Genomic DNA, 21,911 nt, shown 5'->3' on the forward strand with positions numbered 1-21,911 from the left:
ACACGCTAAAAACACGCAGAGCAACAATAACAGTGACGACAGTCGAAAGAAATGTTTGCTCATATTTTCACTGTAGAAACGTTAAAGCGGTCGGAGCTCGAACGTTTCGTCAGTGTTTCATCAAACTGCACCAACAGTTTTGATGGTTTCATGTTTTTGGATATTTGGCAGGTCAGTTTTCATACATGAGGATGTTTTTACCTTCAGAGTTTTTGGTGCATGAAGAAAACAAAATCAGACAGACGAAAAAACAAGCAGAAATATTCTGGTTATGTAATGTTGAAAATGCTTTGTGAGAAAGTTCAAAAAGAAATCACTAAAATCTTTGGCACCTCCGTTAGCAAAAACCTTCTGTGTTTATTTCTCAGGGAAAAAAAACAAATACGTGTATGTGAAGAAAGATTTAAGAAAAGTATTATATATATAAATAAATTTATATGATACAAAACATTTTTTCCTTATTTGTTCTCTGTTTGTCTCACCTGATAACTCTTAATAATACCCAAATATTATCCATAATATTATCCTGTAACATAAAAATACTCTGTTCATCAACTTATGAATATTACTGATTTATGAACTGTCCTACATGGTTTATATATGTATATATATATATATATTATATATGTATATATATATATAGCAGACGCTTTTATCCAAAGCGACGTACAACACAAGCAAGAATTTAGACTTAAGGAAAAAACCCTTAGTAAGTGCAAAAAGTGCTTCAGGTGTGATTGGTCACAGGTATTGCCGTCTAGTATATATATATATATATATATATATATATATATATAGAGAGAGAGAGAGAGAGAGAGATGAACCATTTTCTGTCCGATTCTCGCAGAAAACAAAACAAAAACAGAACAACAAAAAACTAAACAACCAAAACAAATTTCTACAAAAATACCAAATAAATGTTGCCCAAAGAAAGCAAATAATCAAATATGTTAAAATCAGTCATCAATGAAATAATCAACTGATAAATAAAAACAGATTAATTGATCGTCTTCACTCACGTTTTTCTGTTATGATGTTTGTCTTGGAGGTTTTGATGCAAGTTTTTAATGAAGTAAATGACAAAAATTACAACATATTTCCATAAAATCACAATAAAAAAATCTGCTTTTTTAAGACTAAGAAAAACATCTGAATGTGAAGGACAGACTCTGACATCTGAGGGGTTTATTTTATGTTTTCCTCCCACATTCCTCTCTGCATCACTGCAACTTCCAAAACACAGCAGCACCGTGTTTCCCGTTTCCACGGTAACCGTTTCCTGCAGCTTGTGTCACTACGGTAACAGCAGGAGACTGAAGGCGGGGACGGAGGAGAGCTGAACCCAGGACGCCGTTCACCTCGTGAAGGTGTCGCTGACGACTGGAAACCACGTGAAGACTTAAAAAAAACATTTATATCACTAATTTCTGATTCATAAAAACATTTCAAACCAAAATGACCCCAACAGTTGATCACTGTCAGATTTAAAAATGTAAATAAAAATGAATTGGAAAAAAAAAAATTCTTCACCAGACGACTAAATCTGATGCGAGGCTGATTTATAATCTGCTGGCGAGTTTAATCTACTAAAATACGTCATCAATTATTGGTGAATATTATTTTGTATATATGAAAAGTAAGCAAATTTTCAAATAAAATATCAGAATCAGAAACTACTTTATTGATCAGGAGAAATTATGATTCTGACTAAAGCTGTCAGATAAATGTAGTAAAGAGTTCAATATTTGGAGTAGAAAGTTGCGTATAATGGAAATACTCAAGTACCTCAAAATTCTACATACTGTAAAACTTCAATTAATAGCCCGAAATATTATTTGCTCAAACCACTGAACTCTAAAGGCATCGATATCAGACGGGCTTTTGGAAATACAATCAAATTATTTATTTAACTCTTTGAAACCTGAAAATTGGTTTTATGTTTTGGGGTTGTTTTTTTGAAGCATCTGGAAATTTTATGTTATGATTAGGGTTGCAAATTGTGAGCACTTTCCTTTATTGATTGATCTGTAAAATTAACAATCGACTCCTTATTTGATAAAAACTGTTGCTGAGTGATGTGTGGAGTTCCCCAAGGCTCAATCCCAGGGCCCTTTTTTATTTATCGTATGTGCTCAGTTTGTCCCGATTTGTCCTTGTTGTCCTCAGCTGTCCCTTCCTGGCATCCAACCTCACCCCGGCCATCCCGGCGGTTGGCGGCGTCCTCTTCATCTTTGTGATGGGGATGCTGTTCAGGGCGAGCTTCACCGACCCCGGCGTCCTGCCCCGGGCCACGCCGGACGAGGCCGCCGACCTGGAAAGGCAAATCGGTAACCTCAGCTTCAAATTCAAAATGTTGTAAAGTTGGTGAAGTTTTAGTCTTTTTATTCCAAGAATAACTCCAAATCTCCTCTCATCACCCCGAAAATAAACCAAAAAAATTGATTTGACATTTGCTGAAATTTGATCTCTTGATCTCAGCGGCCTCGACTCGACATCCAATTAAAACACGACCTGTGTGACACTAGTTGCACCATCAGTAGGGTTGAGAGCTGAGAGCTGAAACTTTGTTTCAAATTTGGAAATTCGAGTACTTAATGCCGAGTGCCGGGTACCCATGAAACATAAAAACCTTTTGGTTCTGCTAAAGTGAATCGTCTCTGCTCAAATATAAACTGTGACGGAGTCTCTGTTCGCCTCAAACGTTCTCAGAAACATGTTTTAGCTCTTTGTTTAACTGTGACATGAAATCCAGCCGCCATTGTTTCATGCGGACCGTTCCACATCACATCGCCAACCAGCGGGACTGTTTATTGGTCTGGTGCGGTGCAGTGCATTCTGGTAGATGTAGTTTTCTCCCTCTTGAGCAAAATCGTCCTTTTTGTAGCGGCCGTTTCAAACGTGTCCGTGTCTGTCTGCTGCAGAGACAGAACGGTTTCATATTGTTGAAATACTTCTTTAAGTTTTACTTTGACTTCTTTCATGACAGTTTTTTTCTGTTTCCATGACGACCGTCCATCTGAGTGTTTCTTCGAGCTTCAACATCTGTGGAGGTTTTTCAGCTGCAGAATAATCTGCTCAGTAATGATGTTGAGTCACAGCAGGAAGCTGAACGCCACCTCCTCCAGCCACTCACCGTGTGTGTGTATGTGTGTGTGTGTGTGTCTGTGTCTGTGTGTCAGTCACGTGTCGTCTCTTCAGACCTCGGCTCGGTCAGAAATGTGTCGTCGTGACGTTCGTTTCCACAGAAACTGAAGGTCACTGTTGAAGCTCTGATCCGTTTCAGAAATCTCTGATTGTTTATTTATTTCTGTCATTTTGACGGCGGGTTCAGAATCGGTGGAGCGACCGAGCTGTCAGTCACAGCCGAGCCGGGCCTTCGGAGAACGACCAAATACGGAGAAGAAGCAGAAGAAGCTGGGCTCAGTGTGCGAGGGGACAGAAATAGTCGTGTGTTTTGTTTAGTCAGGACTTAATTCTGTGACGCACAGCTTTAAAAACAGCCTCCTGACTTCCTGCCTGAGGAGCAGGACTACAGAAAGAGCCGGACATCACAGCTGCTCTGATCAGAGTTTTGACCGTAAAAAATGGATGAAATGGTGATTTCTGAGGCTCTGCAGCTGCTCGGGTTCAGATTCAAACTCTGTGAAAACACAAATGTTTCTGTTCGGCCGGTGAAAATCATCAGCGTGATCCTTTGACGTTGAGTTTCGGGCTGCAGAGAGTCGCTAAATTAGATTTGCTTTGTGTGGGTCTAACGGCAGTCTCTTAAAGTCACGCTGGTTTAACCATTCGTTAACCTTTTGTAACTTGAGCGTCTTGGCTGGATTTCTTTCAGAAACACGTGAAGCGACAACAAGCAGCTTAAAAAGAAATGGCTCCAAAAAATGAGCAAGAAACTGAAAAAAGTTACAAGAAAATGAACTGAAAATAGCAAACAAACAAACAAACAGGAGAAAATGACCGTAAGAGAGGGGGGAAATTAAACAGAGAGAAATGGTTTTTTTTGTGACATACATTTGTTTCCTCGTTCATTTCTTTGTTTCCTCGTTCATTTCTTTGTTTCCTCGTTCATTTCTTTGTTTATTTCTTTGTGTGTCCTCAGACACGGCCGGCTGCTCCAGACCGCCTCCTCGCACCCGAGAGGTCCTGATCAACGGACAGACGGTCAAACTGAAATACTGCTTCACCTGTAAGATCTTCAGACCGCCGCGAGCGTCGCACTGCAGCCTCTGTGACAACTGCGTCGGTACGTACGGATACTCGAGTACTCTGAGTTCAGGGCACTGGTACTGGGAAACAGCGTTTTAAAAACGCAATAAATTTAGATTCAGCAACAAAAAAAGAAATGACCAAAACATTTAAGAGAAGTTAATAAAAAGTACAAGAAAATGACCTGAAATGTAGTTAAGAAATGAAAATAAATGAAAAAGAAAGAAAAAATTCTGATTGATCAAAAACTGCATCCAAAATGCTGCTGTAAACATATACTTAATAAATCTTAAAGGTTTATGAAAAAATGGACAAAATGTTGCTGTCATGGTTAATTAAGTGTGTAACGAATTTTATCTGACAAACTGAATTTTCTGCAGCATTTTGAATTCTGCCCTCATGTAAACTTTTGCAGTCTCTGGGAAAATAACGTCTTTAAACATCAGTTTTTCACTTTTCTGTAAAAACTAATGATCAACATCTCTCTGCTGTCTACACGAAGTCCGCAGATTCTCCGAGTTCGGTCTTGAGCGAGTTTTTAGCAGCATTTTGAAATCTGCCTTTCCATGCACAGACAGCTGATATCCTGCCCCCTGCTGGTCACTGAGATACTGGCTTGTTTTTGGTGTCTGAGGTTGTGAGTTTGAGCCTCGTGATGCTGACAGCTCTTTCTGACTCCCAGTTGTTCATCATCTTTATATTTGTCTGCTGCTTGCTGATAGAAAAATGTCCGGCCCGACAGATATAATAATCTGCTGATAATAATAGTTATTGTTTTTTTGTTTTTTGTCAGAGCGTTTCGACCATCACTGTCCGTGGGTTGGGAACTGCGTCGGACGGAGGAACTACCGCTTCTTCTACCTGTTCATCCTCTCGCTCTCCTTCCTCACCATCTTCATCTTCGCCTTTGTCATCACGCATGTCATCATCAGTGAGTAACACCGCGCACGCACGCACGCACGCACGCACGCACGCACGCACGCACGCACGCACACTGAGTGACTTCACTGATTCAGGTATTGATTTCTAAATAAACTCCTCAGCTGCTGAACTCTGATTCTCTGGTGAAATGTAACAGAGTACCTTTACTTGAGTACATATTTAAAGTACTTAATAACTTTATTTATGCAGCAGCTGCAGACCGTCTGAGAGCGAACACTGCGACGCTTGTTTCCTGTTTTTATCTTCGGCGGCAGCTATGAAAAGATCCTGCAGAGCGTTTGATGTGAAACACTCAAAGATCGCTGAGTGAGTGAGCTGCAGCTCGTCCGGCCGTCTGCTCAAATACTGAAAATACTGCAGTACAATTTGACGTATTTGTTTCTCACATCACTGTCTTCCTTTTCTGCCACACTTGGACTCTGCTGCATCTCAGTGTGAAAAAGTGCAGAAAAATCTTTTAATTTTCTGTCACTGACGGTTCATGGACTCATACTTTCAGCTGCACTTTTATAAACTGTCGAGTTTGATTTATAACAAAACATGTTTTATGAAATCTTCATCTTCAACTGCATTTTGTACATTTAATGAAATGTGAATGCATTTATTAAATGATTTATTTTATTTATTTTTTTTCTTCCATAAACTTGAACTTGTGTAAATGTACTTCTCAACATTCCAGCTGCTGGAGAGTTACAATAAAAAAGTCAAATAAGATTAAAAAAAATTAAATAAAATGAAATACTGCAACAGTCAAAAAAACATAAATCAAATTTCAAAATTGACAATAAAAATATGAAAAAACAAAACAAACATATGTATCTGTGTCTAGAAATAAAGAGTTATGCAGTTTTGTTCAGGAATGTGAAAAATATTTTCTGTGTTTTTTCAAAAACCTGAATAACCTGAACATTGTTGTCGTTTCTGCAGGATCGAACCGGACGGGTTTCCTGAGCGCGCTCAAAGACAGCCCGGCCAGATATCCTTCACGCTCTAAAGGCTCCTTTTCAGTCCAAATAATCATATCAGTAATGAACTTTAATCATCTTATTAATAATAATAATAATAATAATAGTCCGCTCACACTGATGAGCCCCCGTACCCTCCGGTCTGTCTCAGCGGGTTCATTTCACGTGTTTGTGAGTTTCTGATAAATCGATGACTCTGACGCTGTCACCAGCCGCAGGTCAATACGTCCCATAATGCATTGCCAAGGTATATTCCCGCCGTCACGCTCTGAGGGCCACGTTAATATTCAGCTCCTTCACTCCGCTCTGCTCGTTTCTGTCTGTTTCTGCTGTCGTCCTCTTCATTTTATCAGTAGTGAGCCGGCACTGCGTAGAAATATCGATATTCATGTTAAAGATGAAACATATTTAAATATAAATTATTTAAATTATTATAATAATTATTTAATTTATTTTATTTATAATTATTTAAAATATTAAATATTTAAATAGTTTCCTGTCTGCAGTGTTCTTCTCTGGCAGGTAAATTAATCTTTAAAAATTAAGACCTTTAATATTTTGGGTTTAAGAATATTAAAGGTCACTTACAACTGAGGACATGTCTCTGAGGACATGTCTCTGAGGACACGTCACTGAGGACACGTCACTGAGGACATGTCACTGAGGACATGTCACTGAGGACATGTCTCCACCATGTCCTCAGTTCAAACATTCGAAAATCTTTGAAATGTTTTAAATGTCTAGAAATGTCCTAAAATCCTTGAAGCATGTGTGGGCAGCTGACCCCTGACCCCTGACCCCCTGACCCCCTGGGCCCTGGCATTTTGTAAAGTGGTCCCTAATGAATCCAGCTGAGTGTCCCCGCTCTATGAGCTGCGTTAATGATCCATTTTTCCAAATTGTGCGGCGGGCCCTTGACTCGGCTGTGCACCGTGCTGGAGGTGGTGGTGTGTTTCTTCTCCGTCTGGTCGATCGTGGGTCTGTCGGGGTTCCACACGTACCTGATCAGCTCCAACCAGACCACCAACGAGGACGTGAGTAAACGAGCTGTGGTCCGAGGACCTTCAGGGGGAACAGGAGACAAACAATGAAGTGTCACCGTGTTTTTATCTGGTCCTGATGTGTCTCCTGTCTCTGGTCCTGGTCCTGGTCCTGGTCCAGATTAAAGGGTCGTGGTCCACCAAGAGAGGGAAGGATAACTACAACCCCTACAGCTACGGAAACATCCTGACCAACTGCTGCGCCGCCCTGTGTGGCCCCCTGCCCCCCAGGTGACAATAATCAATCAATACACAGCAGATTATGAGTTATTGATCGTTCCTGTGCTGATCACAGCTGGTGAAACTCATTTTAATGACTTTATAAACTGCTGAGTCGTTTCATTTGTCAGGAAAGTTTTGAATTGAATAACGGAGACATGTTTGTCTCTGTGTCCCAGTCTGATTGACAGGAGAGGACTCATCCAGTCTGATACCCCGCAGACCGTCTCCCAGTCCTCCCAGTCCAACGGCACCAGCACCTACGCCTCCACCCAGCTGACCAGTCACATGGTGAGACCACGTTTTTGTTTTTGTTTTTTTTTTTTGAATGACTTTAAATGATTCATAAATAATCTGATGAATTTATCCAAGAAACATTTAGACTATATGTCCAAAAGTATGTGGACACTCCGTCTGTCCTCAGTGTGACCAGGATCAGTGTCTTCAGAGTACGAAGTTCGTCCTCCAGGCCGCGGCGACTCCGCTGCTCCATAGTGACCCCGTCGTCCTGGCCCCACTGCCGGGGAAGACCACCACGCTGGGGGGCCCCTGTGCCTACCTGGCCCCGTCCCAGCCCTCCCTGCCGTCCTGTGGGGGGGACGTTCTGACCCTGAGAGACGCCGCCGTCGACTCGCACTGCCACCACCACCTCCATCATCACCACCATCACCACCACCACCACTTCGTCAGCCCGGAGGAGACGCCGTGCTCCACACCGCAGGGCGCCCTGCCCTGCCCCGCCCACCTGCACCTGCACCCGCACCCGCACCCGCACCCCCCTGTCCCCGCGCCCGCCGCCCTGTACGACCCGGCCTGTCAGGACGCTCTGCACGAGGACTCGGTCAGAGGGCTGGTCAAACTCAGCTCCGTGTGAGCGACCACAGCGTGAGTTTCATCCTGAGACAGGAAACGCCACGACTGCTTCCTGTGAGGCGTAAGACACAAACACACCGAGTCAGCGCTGCTTGTTCTCTGCAGCCAACAGATTTTCATTTTGATAATTAGAAAACCAAAACTGTGAAAAAGCTGTGTCTCTACAAAAATGTCTAACTTGATCTATGAGTGAAGTCAGCTGATGTTTGAGACGCTTTTTATTCCTCAAACTCAAAACTGACGCTCAGAAAAGACGGAAAAACAACCCAATGATTTCTTTAACGTTTTGAAACCTGCACAAACTGGCTTCATTTTTTTTTATAAAAACAGGTAGAAGCTAATGAGCAGCAGAGGAAGAAATGACACAGAAATCAGCAAGAAAATTATCTGAAAATGTTATAAAACAACAAAAAGAAAAGATCAAAAATGACATTTAATCAAAAAGGTACCAGAAAATGTTTTCCTTAAAAATTGTGAAAACATTAAAAACAAAAATTAAAAACAAGTCCTCAAAGTGCATTTCTCCTTAAAAAATAATGTAGTAATAATAATATAATAATTAATAAATAGAAAATTCAGCCATTTAAAGTTTCATGCCCCAAAGCCAACATAAAAAACGTAAGTTCCTCCCCAGAGCTTAAAACATGATTTCATATGCTTCCCCTTTTTTCCCCTTCATAAAGAAATGAACAGTCCCTTACCCTCAGCTTGTCTGTACATGATCTGTAAATAAAGTTTTGTCACTTTAAATAAAAACATCGGACGGTTTTAAACTAAAATGTCGCACATGTAGACGCCGGCGTCCACAGAAATAAAAGAGGAAGTTTCAGAATTGAGACAAAATCAGCTGTTTCGTTGGTTTTTCTCTCAGAGAGTGAAAATGTTCATGATTTCCTGTTTAACAAAGCCGTATTTTATCATCCGTCTCCGCAGGATCTCTGCGCCTCCGTCTGATGGAGTCAGATTCTGATTCAGACGCTTCGCCCACAGTAAACTGCTCTCGGCGGACCGGGACCGATGTGTGGTTTTTATATTGTCGGCGTTTCTGTGGATTAAGGAGAACTGACCGTTACTCTCAGAGGAGCCGACAGACCCGACGCGAATCTTCAGGTTTTCATTTCATTCTGTGGACATAAAAAAGGAAGCCGGACCGAGTTTCCAAAATAAACTCCTTCAGACACGAGTTCATCGGAGCAACAACACTGCCAGACGCTCAGCTCACCTCAGCGGTCCACACTGATTTTAATCGGTCCAGCCAAAAACTTCAGCCAGAATCCACGCAGAATTCTCACGTCAAGTTCAACTTTGGTGACTTCAGAGAGGAAACTGGTCGCCGTGTTTTTGTACGTCCTGACGGAGCCGAGCTCTTCTGCTCGTGGAGCGGCGCCGGTGTGCCCACATGGACCGGGATTAACCGCTAACCGCCTCTTCGTTGTTTGCCCCAGTCACGTTTCTCTGACCGTTTCTATCCGTGTTCCTGAAAACACGGAGGCTTGACACACAGGAGACCTCCGCGGTCAGCTCAGTTTCACGTACGGAGTTCAGTTACGGCCCACAACACGATTTGTGAGCTCCGAGACCTTCGACCACCAAATTCTAATAAGTTTGCCATTGAGTTCAACTGGACCTTTTTGACTCATCCCGTTCACGAAAATGACCGATGCAAGGTCACAGTGACCTTGACCTTGACCTTTAACCTTTGACAACCAAATTCTGATCAGACAGAGATTTGTGTCAAATTTGAACAATTTTTGAGACTCCCTCAAAAATTCTTGACATATTGTTTTCAGGATTATGAGACAGATACAAGGTCACAGTGACCTTTAACCTTTGACCACCAAATTGTAATCAGTTTATTGCAGAGTCCGAGTGGCTGTTTGTGCTATATTTGAAAGAATTCCCTCAAGGTGTTTTTGACATATCACGTCAACAAGAATGACATGGAGGTGAGGTCACCGTGACCTTTGACCACCAAAATCTAATCAAACCATTGCTGAGTCCAAGTGGAAGTTTGGGCCAAATGTGAAGAAATACCCTCAAGTTTTTCTTTATAAATGAGTCAGACGCAAGATCACAGTGATCTTTGACCTTCAACCTCTAAAATCTAACCAGATTATTCTTAAGTTCCTGTCGCTGTTTGTGCCAAGTTTGAAAAAATTCCCTCAAGGCGTTCTTGAGATATTTTGTTCACAAGAATGAAATGGACACAAGGTCACGGTGACCTTTGACCACCAAAATCTAATCACTTCATCTTTGAGTCCATGTGACTATTTCTGCCAAATTTGAAGAATTCCCTCAAGGCCTGTTTGACATGTTGTTTTTAGGAGAATGACATGGATGCAAGGTCATACGGGCCTTGACCTTTAAGCTTTGACCACCAAATTCTGATCAGACCATCTTTGACTAGAAGTGGACGTTTGTGCCACTTTTGAAAGAATTCCCTCGAGGCGTTCTTGAGATATTACCTTCATAAGAATGAGACAAATGCACGTCACTGTGGTCACTGTCACCTTTGACCACCAAATTGTGATAAATTCATTGTTGAGTTCGTGTGGATGTTTGTGCCAAATTCGAAGGAATTCCCTTAAAGTGTTTTTGAGATATCATGTCTATGAATTGAGGCGTCCAGAAAAAAAACAGAACGTCTAAAAACACAGCTGGTCATGTGATTCCGCCTCAGCATGTGACACGTTTCTTTGTCCATAACATTCTCTCATACTTTGGGAAGCCTGTTTTGAATTTCGGAAACGTAGCTATTTTGGGATTCAAGGCGTCATGTGGAGCACTCAGCCCGCCCCCTGGCTGTAGTTCTTCCTCCTCACTGTCAGGTCACATGACGGCGCTGGAGGCAGGAAGAACTACAGACTCTGCAGCTGCAAACTCGGCTCTCCCGGTCGCTGCAGCTCTTGTGTCAGTGTGAATCATCAGCACTGTGACAGCCTCAGAAAAGCTGGTGAATTTTCCCTTTAAACGTGTGAACCTGCAGCTGTTCTGTCAAATATAAACTAGAGCCGCAACGATTTATCAATTCAACGATTATTCGATCAACAGAATATTAACTGATAACTAAATTCATAATCAGCTAATGATTTAAGTCACTTTTAAAGAAAAAAAGTATATTCCCAGCTTCTCAGATGTGGGTTTCTGCTGCCCTTTTTGGTCTTACCGTGTTGTAAATTTAACATTTTTGGGATGTAAATGTTATTTGGACAAAACAAGATGTGATGTCACTTGAGGCTCGAGCAGACTGTAACTCTAACTCACTGTTTTATAAGCTTTTGATGAACTGATAAATGAATCTGTAGATTACTCAGTGAAGGACATTTTAAGTATAAACTGCTCCATATCCCAAAAAAGGTGTTAAAAAATCTGGTCGAACCTGCAGGAGCTGTGCGGCAGCTGTCAGTGATGTCAGAGCGAATGAAGAACAATAAATGCCTTATCTTAAATTTTATTTCCTTCATGATAAATGTGTGAAGGATCCGCCCAGCAGAGACGCAGGAAGCTCAGACAAACTGACACCATCACTGACGTGTAGGTTGTTGTTTTTAACTCGCTGTTGTGGACGTGACGTGTGCTCGACAGGCGATGGAGGCTTACCTGAGCACTGCATTCTGGGAGTTGTAGGCGGTTGACTGAAGTGAAGTGTGACGTTGAGGGGACGCCCGGCGGCCGCAGGACTCTGTGAATCCCTCGCCATGTTGTCTTCACTCTGCTGATGATGTATCTTAGTAACGGACGGCGTCGTCCAATCTGCGTGGGGGACACGAGGCTGCTGATTGGACGATTGCTGACTTCTGTGTGACACTTTGCAGTCAGTTTAATAATATTTGTGGTTTTGTGCCAAAAAAAGTTCTCCTCCAGCTGTTTCATGAACGACTGATTTCAATAAAACTTACTTTTATTTAAGATATTAAAAACTCCGTAATCGTTCCACCATCAGACTGAAGTCGACGGACGCAACGATCAAATGAAACCAAAACAAGCAAGATAAAGTAATTTATTAACTACTAAAGTAAAAAACGTTCACAACCAAATGTTTAACTCTTGGAAGCCGGGAGCCACCACTTCTCTTGCTTTCAGACACTTTTCACAAGTATTTAACCCTTTGACCTCTGAGCACGTGGGTTTGAGTTGCTTTCAAAAATGTAAAAAAAAAAGAAAGAAACAAGCATCTTGGTAAGAAATGTTCCACAAGCTGCCAGAAATTAATAGATTTAGAAACTCTTTTTTTAAAAAGCCGGGAAAATGTGTTGGTTATATTCATAAGTTACCCAGCAGTATGTGAAGTCATTAACCCTTTACAACCTGGGCAAATGGGCTTCATTTCTTTCAAAAACATGGGCAGAAGGTAACGAGCAGCTTAAGAAGAAATGACTAAAAAGTTACATGAAAATAAGAAAGAAAGAAAAAAAAACCACACCCCGAAACAGGACAAAAACACGATTTTAAATGTAAAATTAATGAAATATAATTAATTTAAATATAGTTTCTGGGCATTTTCAGATAATATCCAATTTTTGAGTCATTTTCTTGTCACTTTAACTTGTTGCATTTTTTTAAAAAAAGAAAAAAAAAAGTCTTAAAATGCCGGGACATTTTCTTGCAGTTTGCAGGGCACCTTAAGCCAAACTGCTTAATGCCTTTTTTTTCTAAAAGTGTTTTATGTATTTATTTATTCTTTCAGAATTAAGAGGTTTTCATGCTTGTAAAAAGCGTCTGAACCTGACTTCCTTATAATACATCCATGGTCTGAACGCAGCAAGAGAAAAACTGATGACTGTCCAGGTGTTAAAGGGTTAACAGAGTATTTCTTCACTGTGGTAATAGTACTTTTACTGTGATGTAACATCAGAGTACTTCCTTTTGTTTAGCCCTTCTCTGTGTGTGTGTGTGTGTGTGTGTGTGTGTGTGTGTGTGTGTGTGTGTGTTTGAGAGAGACAGCGAGAAAGAGATCATCCGGGCCGCCAGGTGGCGTCTCTCACTGTGACGTACACTCACAGGTGTGTCGTTGTCTTTCCCAGGAGCCAATCAGAGCGCGCGCTGCAGCTGCATTAACCCGGCAACAGTTGGCGCGCGAGCTCCGCTGCAGGGAGGAAGTGCCGTCAAAACCATCTGATTTTAGAGGGAAAATGGAGCGAAAACTGTTGATTCTCAGCCTGAAACCCGAACACAGGACGAGAGGTACAACACGTGCACATAATCACCGACACCGATAATCGATAAATCTGACGGTAAATCTGTTTGTTGTGTCGCGGTGACTGCGTGTGTTCCCGGGTTTTCTGGCGGTTTTACACCTTCTTTACCCTGAAACATAAACGGTTTAAACAAAACTGTTTATTTCACCTGAACGCACATATGACACCTATAAACGTGGAATTATAATAACGTAGTGCGTACGATCATTTTCGCGCTAAATTGTGGTCACGACGCCTTAAACTGTCGGTTAACAACAGAATTTGGCGGCAACGGGAAAAAAAATAAAATCAGATGATCACTTTAACCCTTTGAAACCCGGAGCATCGTCTCTTTTGTGCTGCTTTCTGACACATTGGATTGAATTATTTTTAATGGAAAACATAGGAAAAATGCAACCTGTAACATAGTAAGAAATGTTCCACAAATTGCAATAAAGTTTTAGTTTTAGAATATTATTATGAAAAAGCTATTCATAACTACTGATAGACGTAATATCATTGCTGCACATTTAAAATTATATTACAGACTTATTGTAATTTTTATGCACTTTCCGAGGTCATTTGCTTGGTTTTTTTGTGTGATTTTCAGGTATTTCTAGTAAACTAGTTTTCTTGCACTTTTTAAAAAATAATTTCTTGCAATTTTTGGATCATTTCTGCTTTCGTTGCTCTTTGCCTCAAATGGTTAAATATTGTCACATGTTTATTAAGATACAAAAATACGCACTTAAAAATTAAGTAACTCGATGTAATACACATGACATAAAAGCTACTAGTATAAATATTTGAGCTTTACACACACTTTGAGGGAATATAAACAGTGTTTGAAACAGAATCATTACTGTTTAATTGTTATTATGTACCTCTAAGGTTTATATGACACTATAACATATTTAGAGTCATTAAACAGCAAATTAGACACACACGGAAATCACGTTTCCTTTTGGCGATTTTCTGATCATTTTGACCTTAATGACTGTATTTTAGAGTCTCAGTTTAACGGTATTTAATGTCAAATAAATGTGTGTTTTTGTCTGAACTTTTCATGTTTCGTAAACGGTGATTTTTGGCAGTTTTGTAACGTCGTTTTCGGGCAGTTTTGTAACCCCGCACAGACAAAGCCGTTTGAATTTCCCGCAGCTGTCCGGGCGGCACGTGAGCGCGGCTCGCCTCCTGATTGGCTGCGTCGCAGCGTCAGCTTTAAAGAGCCGGCACGAGCTGCGCTCCTATTGGTCGGTCTCGTTCTAGCGCCAAGACTTGAATAAAAAGGGCGAGCGTCCGGCGGCAGCCGCTTCAGTCTGTGTCCTCCGCCCGTGTCCTCCGCCCGTGTCCTCCGCCTCGCGTCTCTGCGTCTTTGCGTCTTTTTTAAGTCGTTAACTCGTCGTTGAATTCTCCGTGTGAAGCAACATGCTGAGTGCTCGCGCTCCTCTCTCCGTGAAGCCCGGGAACTCGGTGAGCGGGCAGATGAGCAACATGTCGCTGGACAAAGAAAACACGGTGAGGACTCAAACACCGACCCATGAGTCAGCGCTTTTTCACGCGCTCACACGTCGCTGCGACGGCGCCGTTTTCTCTGCGTTAACGTGTCTTTCAGCCCGAAGATGAAGTAAAACGTTAATTTCGCTTCAGAGTGTTATTCTGTTGTTCTCTGAGGATTTCTGTCGTTTCTCTTTCAGCCGCCGAGTCTCAACTCGACCCGCATCTTGGCGTCTAGAACCGCGCGGAAAATCTTCTCGGAGGCTCCGGTGAGTCCAGATGTGCTGAAAGCTCCAACAGCTGCAGCTCGATTCACAGCAGCTGCTTTCTGCGCTAATTATTATCACTTTGTCTGCTGATGGAGCTCATGTGGCGCCAAACCGTCAGTGTGGCGCCAAACACCAACGATCAGCTGTTACTGTTTACAGGCACTTCAAGATGTAGGTCAGGGACTGATCTCTATTTATCAGAGGAGAGGGCAGCTGGGATGTCTCTATTTTATTTATTTATACTGTCATCTTCCCAAATATACTGCCAGTACAAAATGTAAAAGTAGTCACATGATGCAGGATAAGGGACTGTGCTGTATTTATCAGGTGTGACTCCTTCATGTTTTTAGACTGCCCAAATATATTACACAGTTGTTGTGTGTTTGTGTGTGACGGTTGTGTGTTTTATGTCCCAGTCCAAAGCCGTGAAGAAGAGCAGCAGCGGGGAGGAAGAGGAGGAGCCTCTGCTGAAGGAAAATCCTCGCCGCTTCGTCATCTTCCCCATCCAGTACCACGACATCTGGCAGATGTACAAGAAGGCCGAGGCGTCTTTCTGGACCGCCGAGGAGGTAACCATGGAAACCAGCCCGTCTGTAGCTCTGTGTGTACAGGAAGACTGTTCCAGCTGTTTGCTGACGTCACAGGTGTTAATGATGTCATAGCGTCCTGTGTGTGTTCAGGTGTTGATGATGTCATGGCGTGCTGTGTGTGTTCAGGTGTTGATGATGTCATGGCGTGCTGTGTGTGTTCAGGTGTTGATGATGTCAGTGTCGTGTGTGTGTGTTCAGGTGTTGATGATGTCATGGCGTGCTGTGTGTGTTCAGGTGTTGATGATGTCATGGCGTGCTGTGTGTGTTCAGGTAGATCTGTCGAAGGACCTGCAGCACTGGGAGTCTCTGAAGGACGAGGAGCGCTACTTCATCTCTCACGTGTTGGCCTTCTTTGCCGCCAGCGACGGAATCGTCAACGAGAATCTGGTGAGCCCCGCCCACATGTTGATGAGTCGTTGACAGTTTAATGACGAGTTGTTGTTATTGTTGTTTATTGGCAGGTTGTTGTTGTTTATTGGTGAGTTGTTTATCCACGAGTCAGATAGATTTCAGGTGAGCTGATGATGTCATCTGTTTCTCCGTCTGACCACCAGGTGGAGCGCTTCACACAGGAAGTACAGGTGACGGAGGCCAGGTGTTTCTACGGTTTCCAGATCGCCATGGAGAACATCCACTCTGAGATGTACAGCCTCCTCATCAACACCTACATCAAGGAGCCTGCAGAGAGGTGAGGACACACGGGGACAGACGAGGACACACGGGGACAGACGAGGACACACGGGGACAGACGAGGACACACGGGGACAGACGAGGACACACGGGGACACACTATTTTGCTGTGTATATTGAGTGTGTGTGTGTGTGTGTGTGTGCGTGTGTGTGACGGTGTGTTCACTGACCCTCAGAGAATACCTGTTCAATGCCATCGAGACTCTGCCGTGTGTGAAGAAGAAGGCCGACTGGGCGATCAACTGGATCGGCAACAAGAGCGCCAACTACGGTAACTGATCACTTCCTGTTTATCAGCTCTGATGTTGATCAGGTATTGATCAGGTATTGATCAGGTGTTGACTCTTCCTGCAGGAGAGCGTGTGGTGGCCTTCGCCGCCGTGGAGGGAATCTTCTTCTCTGGTTCGTTCGCGGCGATCTTCTGGCTGAAGAAGAGAGGCCTGATGCCCGGCCTGACCTTCTCCAACGAGCTCATCAGCAGAGACGAGGTGATTATTGATTACTGATCAGCAGAAGATCAGTGACACGCTTCATCCTGCTGCCTCCACAGCATCGGATTATCACATTCAAAACCACTTTGCTACTGGTTTCACTGGTCTGACGTGTGTGTTGCTGGTCTGACGTGTGTGTTTCTGGTTTCAGGGTCTGCACTGTGACTTCGCCTGTCTGATGTTCAAACACTTGGTGAAGAAGCCGTCGGCAGAAACCGTCGCTGAGATCGTCAGGAATGCCGTGGAGATCGAGCAGGTGGGTGACGGGAACACGCCCTCCACACGTGGCCGCGCGGGTCTGTGGTTGGACTGGTGTGACTGGTGCGCTGACCGGTGTGTCGTTGTTGTCAGGAGTTCCTGACGGAGGCTCTGCCGGTGAAGCTGATCGGGATGAACTGCGAGCTGATGAAGCGGTACATCGAGTTTGTGGCCGACAGACTGATGCTGGAGCTCGGCTTCTCAAGGTAAGCTCTCCCAGTAACGCCGCTGCTCCCAGTAAGGAGAGCTCGGGGCTCGGGTGCGTCTGTGGTGATGAGAGGCGCAGGGTGCGGACCTCAGCCGATGATGGGGCTGAGTGCTGCTGCGGACGCTCTGATCGGGGGACGAGTGGTTCGCCGTCAGAACGCCAGCTGCACGAAAGAGACGCCCGTCTGAACAGACGCCGCCCGAAGGTGTGCGCTCCTCCTCCTGGGACTCTGAGACTCGGAGAAATGAAATGTAGACAAATATTTATACGCGCTGCATTTTAATATTTCCAATATACAGTAATTCTGTTCAGATCTATTTTTCTTGTATTGAACTGACTTTGTTTATTTTTTTCTAATGTACGTTTTGTTTTCATTGAGTTATTTTTTTTATCATTTATTAAATGTATTTATTTTAATTTTATTTACTTAATTTTTCAGATTTTTATTACAGAGCGTGGACATTTTTTTACCATGAATTTAATTGTTTTCACCAGATTCATTTCTGTTTGCATCTTTTTTTTGTTAATTGTATGACGTTATTTTTCAGGTTTGTGTTTTATTACAGTGACTTTTGCTCCCCGCGGTGCAGTATATGAGGAGTATTTTTCCTTCTTAAACTGCTGCAGTTTGTTCACGTATTCTACTCTATAATGTCTCATTTTCTCAAAGCTGTTTCTGAGTGTGACTGTTAAAGGGTTAAACTGACGTGGGCTCTGCGCTGTGTGTGCAGATCTACCGGGTGGAGAACCCCTTCGACTTCATGGAGAACATCTCTCTGGAGGGAAAGACCAACTTCTTTGAGAAGCGTGTGGGCGAGTACCAGAGGATGGGCGTGATGTCGGGCGCCACAGACAACACCTTCAGGCTGGACGCCGACTTCTGAGGACAGAGGTGGAGACACACTCACTCACACACGTCACACTGTGAGAGGACGCCAGCGGCACGTTAAAACCCCAAGAAGACCGGTAGCGTTTATCACGTGATAGACTGGCCACAGTGCATGGTGGGATCAGCTGTAACACAAACACACAGATGAAAATATGGACACTATTATTATTATTATTATTATTATTTTCATTATTAGTAGTAGTGATAAAATCAGACGTTTGGACGTTGCAGCGCTGAAGCCAGTTTTTGTAAATGATTTTCTTTTATCTGCATTTTGTAACAAACTGCACAGATTTATATATATATTAGTATTTTTAGACCGCAGTAGTCTGTAGGGGTGCCCTGTAAAATATGTACAGTATATTTGTTTTTTTAACTGATTTTTTTATAATAAAAGCTTGTGCAAAAAGAAAAACATCTGGTTGTGGTTTTGCTTTTAACATTTTCTCTACCAAAGCTGCTGATAAAATCTTGAGTTTTAGTATAACTCATAGCTTAGTGTGAAACAAAAATTAAACTTCCATCTAAAAACTCAAACTTTGCAATGGCAAAAACGTTACAGTATACTATTTTAAATTAAATTATAATATAGCATGTCGAACGAACTGTCGGAAAAATTGTAGTTTCTGGTGGCAAAAAATGTCAGTATAGCACAAAAGAAAGGTGTTGGACGAAAGATACCATATATAGCATGTCAAAAAACTCCAGACAAAGTAATAAAAAATGACAAAAGTCTTGATTGTATGGTAATATAGTATTCATAGTATATATGTACTCTGTATTTATCCAGTAAGCAGTGAACCAGCAGGGGCTTTGTGGGACTAATAAAGACTTGTCCAATCTCCGCTTAATTAAGTGACACTCAGGACAAATTAGTTTGAACAAGCTGTTTTAGACCACCGTTGTAATAATAATAATAATATATGAAAAGTGAAGTAAATCAGGCCAGATGTTAAAAGTAACGACCATGCTGAAACAGATGTTTGCCATTTCCACATAAACACGTGAACACAGGCCAGTATCACCAGTGACGATGGCGTCCTCCTCACCACTGCAGCCTGCTGGCACAACCGTTCAGTTCAGGAATGCTGTTTTTACAAGAGGGACTGTGGAAAATTACCCAAAATATTGTTTTGCTGTGTAACTATGAAGCATAGGATCACAAGACGACATCGTTACATGGGGAGTTTGTCAAAGCTCTAAGCTCAGCTCTCTATCTTTTTTAACAATGCACATTAAGGCAAAAGTTTGAACTTGACATTGGGCTGCACGATATGATCAAAAACTCATTGCGTTTATTTTGAAAGATTTTGCATTTGTATTCTGATTCGCAAATTTTGTGTTTGATCAAATTTGCCACCACAATTTTTGTTCTAACCACAGAAACCAAAATGTTTGCAATTTAATCAGCTATTCCAAAAAACATGTTTCAGTGCAACTGGAAAAAATAACTTATAGATCACAGCATCTCTGCAGCACTACAGTCCCTCATCATAGAGCTGTTAGTGAGACAGAAACATTGAATTTTAAAAATGGTAAAATGAGTTCGGAAAACCTGATAAAAGGGCATGTCGAAAAATGTCATGGTAGAGCAAGTCTGAAAATGGACCGAAAAAGTCGACCTTAATTGCGTTTCTCCACAGGTTAATACTGTGATGGTTTTCAACGTCAGAGAGGTCCACTTTTTTAAACCATTTTTGCATACTCTGACGTGTCTAAACATGCTATGTGAACTTGTTTTCAGCTGTTTTTTGGACATGCTTTGCTGTCATTTTAGACATGCTTTATTATGATGTTTTTGGCCATTTTTCATCATGCTTTATTATGATATGAATCCACATGCTATACTGTTTGTCAAAGACCATAAGTCCCAAAAGGGGCTGAAAACTTCATGAACTTGCGTGCCGAGAAACGCCATAGCATAGAATATTGCAAAGACGGCCAGAAATGCGCTAACATTTCATGTTGGAAAAAACATCTGCCATATAATAATATGGCGAAAACTGTAATTATGACATGTTCCAAAAACAGCTGAAAACCACATTAAATAGTGTGCTGAGACACACCATGGCATACACTGTTGCATAAAAGGCCAAAAACACAAAAATATAGCATGTCGAAAAAACGACCTAAAGCACCCAAAACACCAAGGCTATACTATATTTTGGTGTTTTTGGTCATTTTTGCAACATTCTTCACCATGTCGCGTCTCAGCACGCTATTTAATGTGGTTTTCAGCTGTTTTTGGAACATGTCAAATTTTGACATTTTTCGCCATAGCCTTGGTGTTTTCGCTGTTTTTGGACGATTTTTTGACACGCTATAATTTGGCGTTTTTGGCCACTTATTCAACATTGAATTCCATGGCGCGTCTCAGCACGCTAATTAATGCGGTTTTCAGCTATTTTTGGACATGTAAAATTTTGACATTTTTCGCCATAGTATGGCCTTGGTGTTTTCAGTGTTTTCTGCCGATTTTTCGACATGTTATATTTTGGTTTTTTTGGCCATTTATGCAACATTCTTTGCCATGGCGTGTCTCAGCATGCTATTTAATGCGGTTTTCAGCGGTTTGGGGGACAAGTCAAAATAGCGTGCCAAGACATGCCATGGCATTTAATGTTGAATAAACGGCCAAAAACACCAAAATATAGCATGTCGAAAACTTGACCGAAAACACCAAGGCTATACTATGGCGAAAAATGTCAAAATTTTACATGTCCCAAAAACAGCTGAAAACTGCATTAAAAAGCGTGCTGAGACGCGCCATGGTGAAGAATGTTGCATAAACAGCCAAAAACACCAAAATATAGCATGTTGAAAAAACGGCCGAAAACAGCGAAAACACCAAGGCTATACTATGGCGAAAAATGTCAAAATTTGACATGTCCCAAAAACAGCTCAAAACCGCATTAAATAGCGTGCTGAGACGCACCATGGTGAAGAATGTTGCATAAATGACCAAAAACACCAAAATATAGCGTGTCGAAAAATTGACAGGAAACACCGAAAACACCAAGGCTATACTATGGCGAAAAATTTGAAAATTTGACATGTCCCAAAAACAGCTCAAAACCGCATTAAATAGCTTGCTGAAACACGTCATTGCATACAATGTTGCATAAACGGGCAAAAAAAACAAAAATGTGGCATGTCGACAACTTGGTCGAAAACAGCGAAAACACCAAGGCTATACTATGGCGAAAAATTTGAAAATTTGACATGTCCCAAAAACAACTCAAAACTGCATTAAATAACTTGCTGAAACACGTCATTACATACAATGTTGCATAAACGGCCAAAAAAACCAAAAATATGGTATGTCGACAACTTGGCCGAAAACAGCGAAAACACCAAGGCTATACTATGGCGAAAAAAGTCAAAATTTGACATGTCCCAAAAACAGCTGACAACTGCATTAAATAGCGTGCTGACACGCGCCATGGTGAAGAATGTTGCATAAACGGCCAAAAACATCAAAATATAGCATGTTGAAAAATCGGCCGAAAACAGCGAAAACACTAAGGCTATACTATGGCGAAAAATTTGAAAATTTGACATGTCCCAAAAACAGCTCAAAACCGCATTAAATAG

General features: G+C 42.0%; 2 protein-coding genes across 4 annotated transcripts in view; both read left to right on the forward strand.

Moving 5' to 3' along the window:
* The window catches only part of LOC121955303 (palmitoyltransferase ZDHHC14-like), a 19,583-nt gene extending 7,415 nt beyond the window's left edge, over positions 1-12,168 (forward strand). For 2 of the 3 annotated variants that reach the window (XM_088089826.1, XM_042503185.2), the window contains exons 3-11: positions 2,167-2,327; positions 4,103-4,246; positions 5,003-5,140; positions 6,079-6,127; positions 7,048-7,150; positions 7,278-7,387; positions 7,555-7,666; positions 7,800-8,260; positions 9,182-12,168. In XM_088089826.1, the coding sequence (XP_087945952.1) occupies positions 2,167-2,327; positions 4,103-4,246; positions 5,003-5,140; positions 6,079-6,127; positions 7,048-7,150; positions 7,278-7,387; positions 7,555-7,666; positions 7,800-8,249 (1,267 nt within the window). In that variant the 3' untranslated portion in view covers positions 8,250-8,260; positions 9,182-12,168. Of the gene's footprint in view, positions 1-2,166; positions 2,328-4,102; positions 4,247-5,002; positions 5,141-6,078; positions 6,128-7,047; positions 7,151-7,277; positions 7,388-7,554; positions 7,667-7,799; positions 8,310-9,181 lie in introns of all 3 variants that reach the window. The other variant, XR_015779230.1, reaches the window with a different exon arrangement.
* A 2,523-nt stretch (positions 12,169-14,691) lies between these two features.
* On the forward strand, positions 14,692-18,312 carry LOC121955305 (ribonucleoside-diphosphate reductase subunit M2-like). The gene is made up of 11 exons (XM_088089743.1): positions 14,692-14,943; positions 15,123-15,191; positions 15,608-15,760; positions 16,052-16,168; positions 16,336-16,469; positions 16,648-16,742; positions 16,826-16,959; positions 17,114-17,218; positions 17,314-17,426; positions 17,459-17,633; positions 18,160-18,312. The coding sequence occupies exons 1-11, from the start codon at positions 14,854-14,856 to the stop codon at positions 18,310-18,312; spliced, it is 1,338 nt and encodes a 445-aa protein (XP_087945869.1). The 5' UTR covers positions 14,692-14,853.
* Positions 18,313-21,911: the final 3,599 nt, after the last annotated feature.

Source organism: Plectropomus leopardus, chromosome 16 (assembly GCF_026936395.1).
Source record: "Plectropomus leopardus strain MGB_pleo_1.0 chromosome 16, ASM2693639v1, whole genome shotgun sequence".
Lineage (NCBI taxonomy): Eukaryota > Metazoa > Chordata > Actinopteri > Perciformes > Serranidae > Plectropomus > Plectropomus leopardus.

What these genes read in the sequence shown, in the direction of transcription:
- LOC121955305 (XM_088089743.1), top strand. Translation starts at nt 14,854, where the DNA reads ATGCTGAGTGCTCGCGCTCCTCTCTCCGTGAAGCCCGGGAACTCGGTG. An exon ending in AGCTCATCAGCAGAGACGAG is followed by an intron (nt 16,960 to 17,113) that starts GTGATTATTGAT and finishes TTCTGGTTTCAG; the next exon opens with GGTCTGCACTGTGACTTCGC. An exon ending in CTGGAGCTCGGCTTCTCAAG is followed by an intron (nt 17,427 to 17,458) that starts GTAAGCTCTCCC and finishes CGCTGCTCCCAG; the next exon opens with TAAGGAGAGCTCGGGGCTCG.